Source organism: Strix uralensis, chromosome 5 (assembly GCF_047716275.1).
Source record: "Strix uralensis isolate ZFMK-TIS-50842 chromosome 5, bStrUra1, whole genome shotgun sequence".
In the NCBI taxonomy this organism is placed as follows: domain Eukaryota; kingdom Metazoa; phylum Chordata; class Aves; order Strigiformes; family Strigidae; genus Strix; species Strix uralensis.
The window spans coordinates 51,388,451-51,403,461 of record NC_133976.1 but is presented as its reverse complement, the minus strand read 5'-3'; the positions used below and the strand labels follow the sequence as shown (position 1 = coordinate 51,403,461).

Here is a 15,011-nt window from a genome sequence, read left to right as displayed (position 1 = left end):
ACCCCCAGAGGACAGTCAGACTCACGCAAGCACCCCCTTTAAAAGTGGATTTCCCTTTTTTCTGTAGAGAAACTGGACCTGAACTGGCACTTACACATTTAACTTCAAACTAGGTGGGATGACTCCAGACCCAAGGTCATTTAGCAGATGCCTAGGTGTTTGTATGTTCAAGGCTTAAAACTCAGGTAGAGTTGGCAGCCAAGCCAAGGATGTAATTAAAACTTAGTAGTTCTTGATGGAATATATTAATAGGAAAAAATCCTCTGCCTCCATTTGCTAGTGACTGAATAAAGTGGATTATAGAACTGTTTGAGTACGCAGTAGCCAGTACGCACCTGGGTTCTTTTTTAACTATCTCAACAAATTTGAGATTTTATTAAAGAAGTCCATCCTGTCTGAGTTTGAACATATGAGTCCATAGTGATGGTATATCTGAAATAAAGAGTGTAAAAGGATAGGTAAAATACTGTATCTTAAAACTCTTTAGAGTATTTTCAAGTGATAGTTGTATGAGGGGAAACTTTAAATGGGCTTCCTAAAAACTAAAATTTGTTGTGGGGCCTATTCAGGCATGTTTTAATCCTTTTAAAGTTGATGATGTTATTAAATCAGGTTTAAAAGTTAAATACATATTATTTAAAAGCCCTGTATAGAGCCAAGCTGGGAATTTCATTCTATCTTATGCTGAGGAATGTGTGAAACTCTTAGGCTAAATTCTTTGAAGCCAGATAGATAAAAGTTTTTCCTCAGTAAGCAGCTGTGTATTCACAGCCATTATCTGAAACTCAGTTAATTCTGTTGAATCTACCATTACAGCTGGTTAGCAAATGCAGCTATCTTTTAGGGAACATTAGTTTTATCTCCATTTTTAGTGGATGTCCATTGGATAAATTTAGAGTAATTTAAAATAAATGGGTTTTCTCTAGCATTACTGGGGCTATGTGTCAGATGCCCTGAAATCCTGAGCAAGAGGGGTGACACTGCATTTTATATGTTAGTGTCTGGATAGTAACTGTAGCTGTTGAGCCTGGGTTATCACATGGGCTCTAAAACCACACGTTCAAAATATGTTTGCAGTAGTTTCCTTTAGATCAAGAAGAGCATTTGGAAAGCTTTTATTTTTGCATAACAGTAGTGGTCTCTTAACATGTAGCCATGTTCTGTCATGGGTGTGAAGTGTATTATCACTGGGAACTGATGGAACAGGTTTTTTGTATCTTAGCTGACTTTAAACCAAGTGAAATGTTGCTTCTGTAGCTTTCAAGAAAGTGTATTTCCAACACATTGAGATTATTGTGAAACATCTTAATGGACTAGTAACATCAAAAAATGTGACATCTCGATTTATGTACATTCCTTCTTGGGATTTTTTTCTTTTTTGGAGGGTTACTCTTAAAATGTCTGGTAGGTTTTGTCAGTAACATGTCTTGACTGTAATGTAATATGACACTGAAATAAAAGGAAGAGTGACTATTCATTACATAGACACTGATCTTCATTTAACTGTAGTGGGCCACCATCAGTGTGCAATAGTTTCCCAGCAGTTCTTAACATCTGTTAAAATAAGGAAGATAAACATTGATAACTTCTCTGGTAACTCAGTTTCCAGTTCCTGTGGCACCTCTGTCCTAAAGCCATCAGAGAAGACTGGTCTGGTACACAAGCTCAGAGGATGCAGCTTTTTTTTTTTTTTTTTTTCCCTGCCTGTGTTTAAATCTGCCTGTTCTAGTACAAGACTTTCCTACTTAAGTGCACAGCTCGGGCAGTTTCTAGTGCAATGAAATTGGTAGATGTATTAAGCTTTGCTAAACCATGTTACATTATGAGCATGGTACGAAGTTAATAATTACATGTCTGCTTTGATGGATTTTGTACTGTGTATTACCTTTCCTGTGAAAGTGTGCAGGAAGATTTTAAAGCAAATATTTAATTGTTACATTGCACTGAAGTGCATTAGAAGAGGCATCAAGCAGCATAACAACTTTATCTGTGGCTTTTGCTTTTGTAAACTACCCTCAACACTTAGAGAATAGTCTACTTGCTCACACCTAACCCCTTTCTCTAATTCGTTTGCGGGGCAGAAAATGAAGGATAAAAACTGCTCTGATTTGAATGGGGGGTGGTGTTGGAAGCTGTCAGCTGAACACTACCCACTGGCTGACCTGTGTTAGGAAAGGGGATTATACCCTACAATGACTCATGTGGGTAGCTCAGTTTGTTGCTAGGGAGTTGTCACTGTTGATCAGCCTGTCACTGAGACACTGAATACTCAAGAATCCTCCTTAAGGTAGACAGCATTGGGTGGTACAGTACTGGCAGTTTCTGTATGAAGGCTCTGCATGAGCCTTCCCAGGTAAGAGACTGATGCCAGTGTGGTGTATAGCAGGAAGATTTGTATTATTTTTGCTTTTCAAAAAGAAAAATACAAGTTAATTCACATGGGGAAACTCATCACTGGAGTACGTGTTGCAAAATTATGTTTCAGCTACTCCGGTGTAGGCTGGGCTCTTGTCTTTAGAGCTGCTGTGAAGTGGTATTTTTGGATCAGGCCTAATCTGCACTTGCCTGATGGGCGCTCAAATTCAGATGTCCACGATTACTGTAGACAGGCTTGCAAGGTCAATTATAAATCCAGAACATTTCATGTGCAATGTTCAGTTATTGCTTGCTGTAGCAGGTGTGCTCATCTCAGAGTGAATACCTGCTGTGCCTTCAGAAATGCTGCTGCTGTGGTTTTCCCATCCCCTGCTCATTATTAGTACAGGCAACACTGAAGCCTTAGGATGGATACTGATACTTTTATGGAGGGGTGTCTGTGGTCTTATGCCCCATGCACAGTTATTAAAGGTGAGCTAATCTCAGAAGAATAAGACACAGTAAAGTGATGCCAATGGTATTTTTCCTTTCTTCAGTTGGTGTGGATGTTTGCCTGCCTTATTCAAAGGCTGGTTGTGCTGGTGGCATACCCAGAAAGTAGAAAGGAAGTAAGTGTTGAGGAGTATTAAGCAGTTTTAAATAGCAGCAAAAAGTCCCTTAGGACAAGGGCCTTGTTACAGGGTCTGTCTGAATGTAACAGGCCCCAGGAAAGGTAACACAAGGTAAGGGCGTGAGGTGATGATCTTTGGCCAGCAGCATGCATTGCTGTATGCACTTCATACTGTCCATCCATCAGAATTGGTGGTAATAAATGAGGGAAAGCTATTGGGAACCAGTGCTACCACTAAGAGCTGCTGAAAATTCAGTGTGGGCCATCAGGAAACAGCAGGCTCTTTCAGTGTTCTCTAGCCTTCCTAAACTAGCTCTTTCAGCAGCATTTCCTGCTTATTTAGGGGCAGAAAATGGTCTGAGAGCATTGTTCTGGGTGGTGGGTAGCCCATAGCACCCAGATTGCTACAAGCAGGGAGATGCCTGTGGCTGCTGAGTTCGCAGGTTAAAAGAGGTGACACCACTGCTCATGTGGAGCATTGTCCTCCTAATGCGAACACGGTGCTGGCTTCATCACTTGAGCTGAGCATGCAGTGCCCAGCTCAGTGCCACAGCAGTATTGAGGCCAGAACAGTGTTGAAAGTAAGAAGGGCAAGTTTAGAAAAACCCAAAGACATTCAACTTAACTTAAAAGCTTGAAGATTCTTATGATCTTCTGTCTTGGAGAAGTCAATCATTTTGCCTTTCTCTCTGTGTGTTGTGCTTTGACACACTCTACCCCTACTTGTATGCTTCAACTTCACATAGTGCATGGGAGATACTCCAGTAGGAGCCAGACACTCTCAAATCTGGAGAAGGATGTGTGGTAACTACTTGTCAGAAGTCATACAGAGAGAGGGAAGAGAATAACTGCTTGCTGTCAGAACAACAGGGAAGGAAGCAAGTTTGAAAAACAAAGCAAGGGAAAGTGGGTCTGCCACAGCAGTCCAAGCTATGGCAGTGCTTTCCAAGCTAGGGTGGGTATTAGAGACCTGTGTTCTGGGGGAGAGCAGGTGGCATCAAGTTCAAGGAAAAGAAATCCATTCCTTGTAACAGCACAAAGAAACTATGGCTGGCTGCAGGGAGGATCCTGAGCCACAAATAGTGGTAGACAGGGGGGCACTTGAGGCAAACACTGTCCTGTTAATTCCTCCCAGCACTGCTGAAAATGAGGCCCTGGGCTAGGATGGACCTTTGGTCTGATCTGATGCCTCTGCTCTTGCTGTTATTATACAGATAGATATTAAATACAGGTCTATGTGGCAACTGGCAGGCATGAAGATAACAAAGTAGAGAGAAATGTCATTGATAGGGGGAAGCAGTCACCCAGGGGAGAGCTGTGGAGTGAGCTAGGGCAGTTGTGCTGGAATAAGCTCATCAGAGAGCTCTTCCACAGGGCTAGATGAGGGAAAGGATGAGGCAAGAAGTAGGAAACATTAGATGAAACTAAGTCTATTTCAGAGGGGATTAAAGACACTCACACAAACATTACTTTTGCAGTATTTATGATGGAATAACTACATCATCCACAGGACTAATTTAGATTTTATTCTGGTATTTCTCAAATATAAAAAGTCAAAATTCTTACATCAATCATTAAAGAAAATCCATGCAAGCAGGTCAAAATGTTTACAACTTAATCCCCTCCCCCCCCCCCCCCCCCCCTTCAGTTTTCACTTCACAAACCATGTTGGTAAGTAAACCAAGTGTTTGCCTGTAACTTTTTTTTCACAGCACATTGTTAACAGACCAATGCTAGGCTACGTCAGGGGTGCAGTAAGCACCAAAGTAAGATTTTTCACTTTAACAGCCTCTCTGCAATACCTCAGTATTTCTTGTGTTTAAAAGCACATCCATTTAACTTAATTCTGGCTTCACATGATTTTAAACTTTAAGGCTATTTCTATTTGATACCACCATAATCTAACTCATGATAATCTCAAAACCTAACAGCCAGGAAAAGCAGCAGTACAAACTAGACTGAAAATTGCAGATGACAACCTGTCTCTTCCCCTTCTCCTCTGGAGAACCAAATCTGGATACATTGTACAGAATTTATGGCATAAGAAAAATCCCAATTCTGTGCTTTATGAAACACATACATGCAAAACCAAAATGTTTCTACATTTAAATTGATAGGTAGTAGAAAAACTTTAGCCTTTCTCTTCTGATTTTTACACAGACCCTTTCTGTTGAAGTTAAGTGTCAGATTTCATTAGGACTGAAGCCATACTGCTGCCTGTTTATTACAGTTGTTCCCTGTAGCATAACCGAAGTGTTTTCAATTTAGCTTTACAATTCACAGAACGCTTATCTTTGAAAGGGAGAAGTCAAACTAAGCAACAGAGCTTCATTCTGAAGGTTGCATAGAGACTGAAGAGATTTATACAACGAATGCTGTTTAAAAAAAAATAAATCTGTCTGGCACTACTAAACAGCTCAAATGTGTGTGACCAAAAAATAACCAAAATATTTATAGGCAATCAACTCTGAGTTTGTTAGCAACAGCAATACTGTACATTTTTACATTATTATCAAATACATAATTCAAGAGTTACAAAATAAGATCATGCATTACCACTAAATCTCATACAAGCTTGGATTGGTTTCATTCCAAGAATCTGAAATGGAGACAGAAGCATTTTTTATGAAGAACTCAAACTCTGGATTCTTGTTTTAGCTTTCACAGATTCTATGTAATTTTGTTACAAGAAAGTCTGTACAAGTTTGCTCAATTTAAAGTGTTAAAATGTCTACTGAACAAAAAGCGAGCATCAAAGTGATCAAAAAAGGGAGCTAAACTCTTTTAAAAGCAGCTTTAGAGCCAGAGGTACCCTTACACACTGTGGGTATGATTTTAGCAAAAAAAAAAATAAATCAGACATTCTTCAACACGCTCAACTCCACTTTCTTCTGTTTCACCTGGCAAAGCAGTGCTTTTGATAGACCATTCAGTTTGAAGAAGTGAGCTGAGCAAATGGCATCCCAATATGGATTAGATTCAGTGTAAAGTACGAATGCGCTTGTGTGCACTACTGAAATACATCAACACTCCTTCCCTGACCCCCCACCTCATGACTGCAAGGGTGGATAAGCTGTTGGCAATACTTCCACCTCTAGGTACACCTGAACAGAGTTGTGTGTTCTTTCTAGTTCAGAAGTAACCTGGAATAGGAGATACAAGGATGGAAAACAGCATCCTACCCAACACTTCAGAAGTCTTCAGTTTTGTGGCTCATGCCTCTTGTCAGTAGTATTTATACCTCTTCAAAGAGAGCAGCATTAAGAGATCAGTTCATCTGTCTCCCTAATTTCACTGCATTTACATATGGCACAAGATTGATTTTCTAAGGAGTAACTTGTGGCAACAACATTCTTTCCTAAAAAAGTGTAACAGCACAAAAAAATTCATAGCAGCATTTTACACAATTTGTGTTAAAAAAGTAGAAGTTAACCATTTGTATATTGAGTAACAAAAGGTTTAAATTACATTTATTTTCCATTTTACACTCACTATTTACTAGTTGGACTATTTACAAGGGTTCAGATGTTGTGTAAGAGAATGAGCTTTACCCAGAATAAACTTCACATGCGAGGTAATGGTCTACCTCAACTTCTGTTTTGGCTGGCTATAGAGGAGGTACAGTTGGGTTTAGATCCTAGAAAAAAAATCAGAATTAGGATGTTCATATGAATTAGATTGTGTTCTTGTAGAAGAAACCATACACACACACCTACATAGAGGGTAATCCTATGGTAAAAACATTAAGACCAACAGTGAATTTAGTTTTCTTTTTTTCTGGCTGAAAAAAAAGAGGAGAGAATAATTAAGAATAGGGAAGTTGTCAGCTGTACCTCATTTATTCCAACTAAGTTTTTATCAAGAGGCCAGCTTTTAATTCAAGAAGCTAAAGCAATCTATGTTAAATCAGTGAAAGGGAAATTTAAGAATTAACTTAAAATTGGGGCTCTCAGCACACCTTTGAATAAGACAAAGGAGTATTATTTCTTCACTAGTGTAAGTATCAACCCACCTGTCTCCAAGCCCAGGAGATACCACTACTAGCTCCTGCTGGGCAAGACACCTCAACACATGCTTGCTAACAGACCTCTGTAACATAAGGGTGCCCCCCTTGGGTAAGTCTTACTTTCCTCTAAACATTTTTAAATTACAACTGACTGCAGGAACACTACCTAAGATGCTTCTCACTGAAGATTAGAATATTTTGGAACCTGCAGTGTAATTACACCATGAACAAAACACGTATCAAAATGCTAAAAGGAAAAAAATGGGGGGAAGAGGGATCTACAATGCTTTTCATGTAAGTCCTCTGACAGTTCATCAGCTGACCAAGTGATGAAACAGAAGTACAGTGAATAGTTTTAGTTGCAAGACAAAGTTATTGTTCTTGCTCTTGTTATACATTACATGAAGATTGCATAGGACAAGGCAACCTTTTGGATAACTGAGGCAAGCAGTGCTTAGTGTCGCTATTGTTGACAGGTTGAATGTGGTTTAGTGCTTTACTGCAGTCACACTTAAGCATCTCTGCCTTCACCACACCCATTTACCCAAATACTGCCATCTTAAGATCTTAGCAGTTCATCTGTGGATACCCTAAGAGTTTAGTATAAGACTATTGGCTCAAACTTTTTTCTAAGCAAGTACTCCTGCAGAACTACTGACTAAAACTGACAAGTCTTAAATAAGCTGAACACCACTGAGATGCATATTTTATTTTAGCAGATATGGAAGTCTATATACTCAAGTATCTTTTTTTTTTTTTTTTTTAAAAAAATGGCCTATTAAGGCATCTTAAAAAAAATCCATATATGGCTTTGGTTTGCTGAAATACTATTTTACATTGTTAAAAAGGAAAAATATGTTCAAATAAAATTGACATTATGACACATTCACATATTTCACTTAGAACTGACAGTTATACAGATGCCTACATGTGATCACAGATGTCTCCCCTTGTGATGACATGAATAAAAAGGTAATCCAAATGTTTATCTCACAGTAGAGGGCAACCCAGAAGTCTGTGCAGAAGTGACATATAAGGAGTTATTATCTGGAAGAGGGGGAACCACAGAGTTTCCATTAGTGGGCGAACAGCTCAGTTTCAGTTTTTCCAAGTACTCCGCATGAACAGGCTTGTGACACTGAAGGACCTTGATTGCATCTTCTACTTTAAACCATTCTCTTTTCCTTCCTGAATGAGTATAATTCACAAAGAAAAACAGAGTTACAAATTTCTAACAGCACCATTTGTTGCTATCTGATTGTTCATGTTTTATAATTTCTTTTACTTTAGAAATTCAAATTGTCAGGCAAAAGATACAGAGCGAAAAGACCTTGAAGGAACTGACAAACACAAGAGATTAACTCAAGCTTACTGAAATGCAGTTCATAATAAAGTCTTTCAGATAACTCTTCTTGAAGCAAATACTGGGCAGAAGCTCGTATGACTGTTCATACACTCCAAAACACATAACTAGTCCTTACAGGAAAGGATATTATTATTTAAATTACTTAATACTGCCTTCTGACATCATCATGTCTAGCAGAAAACCAATCTGAAGAATGAACATGCATGCATGAAGTTACAAAAGAAGAATAATGGCTTGGTCTGATTTAGAAAGCAGCGTTCCGTACTCAAAACATATCCATGTGTGGAGTTACTAAGGTTAGGCATAAGTTTTAAAAATAATACACCTTATATCAGAGATATGTTTAGATAAGTTCTAAGAGTTATCTTAGTAAGACAGTCCTAAGACCATCTTTCTTATACAAATTAGTCCTTTAAAATACTTACAGACAAGGTCAGGGATAGTATTGTTAAAAGTGGGATTCATTCTATTTTTCATTTGGTTTTACAGTGTTACAGATACTATATGCTTGAACGTTATTAAGACATGTATAAACTGCTTGTTAAAGACCAAGGTATGTGGCCTCACTAGGGCTGCTCATCCACTGCCAGCAGCGCTCCCCAGAAGGAAGCTGGCAGTAGCCCCAGTGCTGGATGCTCCCCTCTATCCCACAGTTTGGCACTAAGCAGGAACAGACCAGTGCTGTCCTCACAGGCCCTGTACAGTTCCAGGTACAAAAAAACCCCCTCAAAACAATCCCACCCCTGCCAATACTGATCCTCTTATGTAATGGGACCACTGACCAGCGTTGCTACAGAGGGAACCTGACATGCAATTAAGAGGGTGCACTCCCCACAAATAGGTAATACTGGAAACAAAACGTTATTTCTGCACCTGAAAAACAGCACAGTTTTGAAACTACCTTTACAGTTACATGCCATTTGCTCCCAAACCCATAGTGCCAAGTTTATGAATGTTTAACACCCCTAAAGCACCACCTCCTGAAAAGGACAAAGCATAACCAATCAAGGTAGGCTGTAATTTTTTATACCAATTCTTAGTTAACAAAAATTTCAGCTGGACAAATACACTGAATGAACTAAGCTTTTTTTTTTTAAAAAACTTAAGGACAAAACCAGGTAATGTTTACTTATTAATTTCAAAGTAGAAGATCCATACAGTATCACAAAGCATGTTAATCTAACTAAACTGAATGACACTGGTATCTGTATGACATAGATGTATATATAGGAATAGATACCTCTTAAGGTCAGCACTATCATTACTGAAAAATTAGCCTAAGGTGAAAGTAAATACTAGTGATCTTCTCCCCCAGGAGAATCAGAGGAAAAAGAACCTCATCAAAACTTTCCAAAGGTTTGTTGTGTGGGGGTTTTTTTGTTTGGTTTTTTTTGGGGTAGGTTTTTTTTCCCCAAAGACATTTTCAAAAATACCCTAGAGTATCAGACAGCAAAACATTCTACTCTAAGGAAAAAATAATTCTTCAGTATAATATTTGGTCTTTAAAAAAAAATTAATAGCTGTATCAGCAACTAATAATGAAGTTTATTCCACTGTAATACTTAAGACTACCCTAATTAATATAACAGGACCACAGTATGTCAGAAGCAACCCTAGTTATATGTGTACGAAAGTGTGGAAGAACAGCATCACAATTTCCAGTAATTTCAGTTTATAGAACAGAATTAGTATTCCCCTCAGAATTAGATTAATTGCTTCAGAAAATCAAAGAAGTTTGCTTAATACATTTTAAGTGCAGCACATGAGGAGAGAGAATGGGTTTACCTATATTAACTGAATCCTCCCAGTCTTCCAGTATTTCCGTCACAGTAAGAACATAAACATATGTCCTATGCTTCCGATCCTGGTTCTGCTTGAATATTAGAAGTGGACATGTTAATTCTCAGCAAAAAATAACTTACAGACTTACCAAAACTGTAAGATTAGAAATTACTTACCTCTGAAGGATACTTGCCAGCAAAACCTGGCTTGTTGGAATGGAAATAAGTATGCAAATAATGCATGGAAAAACTGAAGTTTTATTTCAAACAGCAGCTATTCTATTTTAGTAGCTACCAAAAAAAATCCAACAAAACAACCCACAACCCAAACAAATTTGAAGATTGTGAAGTTGGGACCAAACTATGTTCTTGGTCATCCAGTTTAATATTAGCAGTTGTCCACTAGAACTGTCCATTACTTATCTTTTATGGATGTTGGAAGTTACCACAGTAGAGTGCATTTGCTAAAACTGTTTCCACAACTCATGTTCCTAGATGAAAGGTTATTAAAAACACCTCTGCAAGATGGAACCACTGCATCATGTGGCCAGATCATCTATGCAATGCTGGCTATAAAGTTTCACTCAGTAAGTGAGGCAAATTAAATAGCCTATGTTTGCAATCATGACAAATGCAAAAATCATTACCATCTGCTCGCTCGACAGGTTTGCCATGTTCGCAGCACTAACCACCTATTTAGAAAGAACATGCTTTTTGAACATGGCAAGTCAAGTACAGAGACTGACAGAGGTAGTCTGCTCAGGGCAGGGTTGCTGTGCCACAGCCAGTCCACGCAAGGTCTGTGTAGACATTACTCCCTGCTAGCTCCAAAGCAGCCTAGTGGCGGGTGCACTGTTAAAGGTGCCACCTGACTAACCAAACCATACTGGGCCTCAGAAAAGAACTGAGCTCCTAGAAAACCCAGGACCATCTACAATTACAACTATATTAAGAACCAAGAGATGTTATGCTCTAGCTCCCCTTACAAATGGTTTTACCCTTATGTCAATAACCACTCCTACTTAACTCTCTCACTACAAGGTTAATAGTTTTAAACTGTTGTGCTTCAGGAAACAAAAAGACTCCAAGACAGTTCTTTGTCAATATCACTATTAAATGGAGTAAATACATCTATAACATGTATCCTTTCTGGCTGTATTTCTAGAATACAGGGATTCTGGACAGGCTGGAGCGATGGGCTAAGGCCAACTGTAGGAGTTTCAATAAGGCCAAATGCCGGGTGCTGCACTTGGGCCACAACAACCCCCAGCAGCACTACAGGCTTGGGGAGGAGTGGCTGGAGAGCTGCCAGTCAGAGAGGGACCTGGGGGTGTTGATTGACAGCTGGCTGAACATGAGCCAGCCAAGAAGGTAGCCAAGAATGCCAATGATATCCTGGCTTGTATCAGAAATAGCGTGGCCAGCAGGGACAGGGAAGTGATCTTACCCCTGTACTCGGCACTGGTGAGGCTGCACCTCAATTACTGTGTTCAGTTTTGGGCCCCTCACTACAAAAAGGACACTGAATTACTCGAGCGTGTCCAGAGAAGGGCAACGAAGCTGGTGCAGGGATTGGAGCACATGTCGTACGAGGAGCGGCTGAGGGAACTGGGGTTGTTTAGTCTGGAGAAGAGGAGGCTGAGAGGAGACCTCATCGCCCTCTACAACTACCTGAAAGGAGGTTGCAGAGAGCTGGGGATGAGTCTCTTTAACCAAGTAACAAGCAATAGAACAAGAGGGAATGGCCTCAAGTTGCGCCAGGGAAAGTTTAGACTGGATATTAGGAATTATTTCTTTACAGACCAGGTTGTTAGGCATTGGAATGGGCTGCCCAGGGCAGTGGTGGAGTCCCCATCCCTGGAGGTGTTTAGGAGTTGGGTTGACATAGCGCTGAGGGTTATGGTGTAGTTGAGAATGGTCAGTGTGAGGCTAATGGTTGGACTAGATGATCTTCAAGGTCTTTTCCAACCTTGATGAAACTGTGACTCAGCAGCAATGTAATTTCCATCTTCTCTTAGTTCCACACCCAGGTTGCAACATGTGGACCCCTCAATGGTACTAACAACTATATGTGGGGCTGTGTTGTGAAACTGAAGTAGGGCCTTGATTTTGGTTTGAAGTAACCTAGAAAAGTGCCACTCAACACAGATTTATCTCCTCTGGTCTAATGGTGGTAGATGGCTTAAGAGCGTACAGCTGAATAACCAAAGAATCATCATCATCCCTTGCAGCCCATTTTAAGGCAACAATATGATAGGTATCCTGTCTTTTTTTGGTCTGAGCTGGGAAATACAGAATAATTCTGTAGAATAACCAGCAGAGTTAAAACACAGACAAGGTTTTAATGTGTAGGTTCATCCGGGTGTACTCATAAACCCCCCCAAAAAATCAAGGGCAAGTGTTACTAACTACAAACAGGAACTTCTCTAATTTTGTCATGGTTTCCCTACTTCACAATGGGAACACCTTTACCACTGTATCAACTAGTCATACATGACTAAGTAATATTTCACATAGGAAATCCCTATCAGAAATACACTGCCTCTGAAAGTTGGTTTTATAATTAAACTGTGAAGATTCATACCTAGCTATTAGACTAAGGGACTTCCACTGTCACCCATCATACAGTACAACATAACAATGCCAGATGTGTTATGATCTGAAGACTCACACCTACATTTCTACAGTCTACTCCTGTCTAGAACCTGAGCAGAAGTGGACAGAGTTATATCTAGCATGCATCCTTGTGCTGTCAGTCTGATGTTTACACTACAAAATACAAGTTCTGAACTACATAGCATTGCTAAAGCTTAGATTTATCTGTTATCCAAAGCCTTAGCCTTTTTAGTGAATCAAAGCCATGCGATACTTCATATGTAGACTTATCAATTTAGGTGTGTGAAAGTTCAGAAGTTACCTCAGCAAAATCTAATCAGAGAGGAAAAGTCAAAATAGTGTCTGAAAAAAGGCATGTATGATATTTCAGAAATCCTAAATCAACACTGGGGTTTTACTTGGTTTTTGTTTTGTTTATTTGGTGGGGGTTTTTTTTTTGTTTGTATTTTTTGGTTGTCATTTTTGTTTGTTTGGTTTTGGTTTGTATTTTTTTTTGTTTTGGGGTTGTTGTGTTTTTTTTTGTTTTGTTTTTGTTTTTGTTTTTGTTTTTTTTACTTCTAGATGTTGTCCAAGTACTAATTTAATCTTTCCAGGACAGTTCCAAGTACTCTGAAATCTTCCTATTCAAATCTTCATATATCATGCAACTAAAGGAAATCACTTGTCCAATGTAGCATTTCCAGTAGCATTGCAAAATCATAGACAGGTAATATTTAAAAGTTCTTAAGTTGCAGTTTATCAACTCTCACAAAAAAAACAAACAACAAAAAACAACATTGGTTTTAAAAGGTAAAAGAAATAGCTCACCTCAAATATCCCAAGCAGTCTGCCTAGCTTTCCCTTTACTCCAGCCTACAAAACAAACAGGAAAAAAGCATTAACATGTGCTTTTGAAGTTTAAACACTAAAATATCAGTACCAGCCTCCTACCTCAGCATACTTCTCCTTATTAGGGTTATCTAAGCAAGTGTTTTAACATAAGTTAGACAGTGCTGCACTGCATCTGGAGTTTCTAGTTTTACAGTACTTAAAGAGTATCAGAGCACAAAAGCTTGTCCTAATGAGTGGATCACAGAACACATAAATCTTTCAAGTTTTCCATCCAGACCAAAGTACTGGTTTACTTACCATGTTCTTTGTGTACTGCATTTTATAGAGATAAATGACATCTAGTACTGAAATAATCCAGGGAAGTAGACAGGAGAAGAGATTATTTAAAGTAGTATAACAATAAATCTAGAGAAGGAATCACTAAAACTTCCATTGCTATTTTACACAGAAACTTAAGTCCAAGTCTTCAAAATACAGTAACAAATTAAACTATAGGTTACTGGGTGGATCTTGCAGCATAATGACTTCATGCATGCTAGATCTCATATAAAAGTGTAGCTTTTGGCATGTAAACTTAAAACCAAATTTATACCCCCAATTCTTTACAGTTTTGAATTCTTTTTCTAGTTAGCAATATTACAATAGGCTTTAAATTCAGGTATTTACTCCAACTTTTTAAAACAATCCCTATGTGTATCAGCCTGTACTTAGTAATTTTTATCAATACTGTTAAGGTGGTTATTATATTCTACTAAGACTTAAGGTTTGTTTTTCCAAAAGTAGTATTCAATGCCTCTGCCAACAGAAGTAGTTTATGATCATCCATTCATTCTAAAGAAATCTCAGTCCATACACTTGAGACATAAAAGCATATGTAGTCTACTGGTAGACAAAGACATATTTAGATTTTTGTTGTCTTGCTGTATAACTGATATTTAAAATAGGGCTTCTTAGCACTAAGATGACATTTTCTAGCCTTCAGTCTTTGTTTCCAGCTTTAACCAAAGAAAGTTACTAATGTCTTATGTCCTTTATATAAAGGACCATATGGATCTTAATTAATCATTTTAATGAGTAACTCTGACAAGACAACTGGGCAGGCTTTAGCAATAAGTCTAATCAAGATCTTACAAGTGAATGTTTTCTGTGTCTTTCTTTTTAAAGAAAGCAGATGGCTGGTGTTATTTATTAAGCAGTTTTGATGAAGAAGTCTGATTGCAGCCCAGGCAACTCAGCAAGCGTTTTGCTTATCTAAAGCAAGAGGTAGACCTAAATTTAATGCAGAACTACATACAGTATTCTTCTGGTTGTCTGCTGTGATGACAGATACCTGTTAGAGCTCATGGAGCTGAAATACATGACTAAACCTGCTGGACAAGTGATTAAGCAGCACATTAATTATGAAAGTGACAGACCCTTATTTTA

The 15,011-nt window shown here is 38.7% G+C and overlaps 1 protein-coding gene across 6 annotated transcripts in view; it reads right to left on the bottom strand.

The window, feature by feature from the left end:
* Positions 1–4,452: 4,452 nt before the first annotated feature.
* The window catches only part of NUDT4 (nudix hydrolase 4), a 30,948-nt gene continuing 20,389 nt past the window's right edge, over positions 4,453–15,011 (bottom strand). For 3 of the 6 annotated variants that reach the window (XM_074870743.1, XM_074870739.1, XM_074870741.1), the window contains 3 exons: positions 13,563–13,607; positions 10,144–10,231; positions 4,453–8,180 (listed from right to left, as the gene is read on the bottom strand). In XM_074870743.1, the coding sequence (XP_074726844.1) occupies positions 7,978–8,180; positions 10,144–10,231; positions 13,563–13,607 (336 nt within the window). In that variant the 3' untranslated portion in view covers positions 4,453–7,977. The remainder of the gene's footprint in view (positions 8,181–10,143; positions 10,232–13,562; positions 13,608–15,011) is intronic. The other 3 variants (XM_074870740.1, XM_074870742.1, XR_012629227.1) reach the window with 2 other exon arrangements.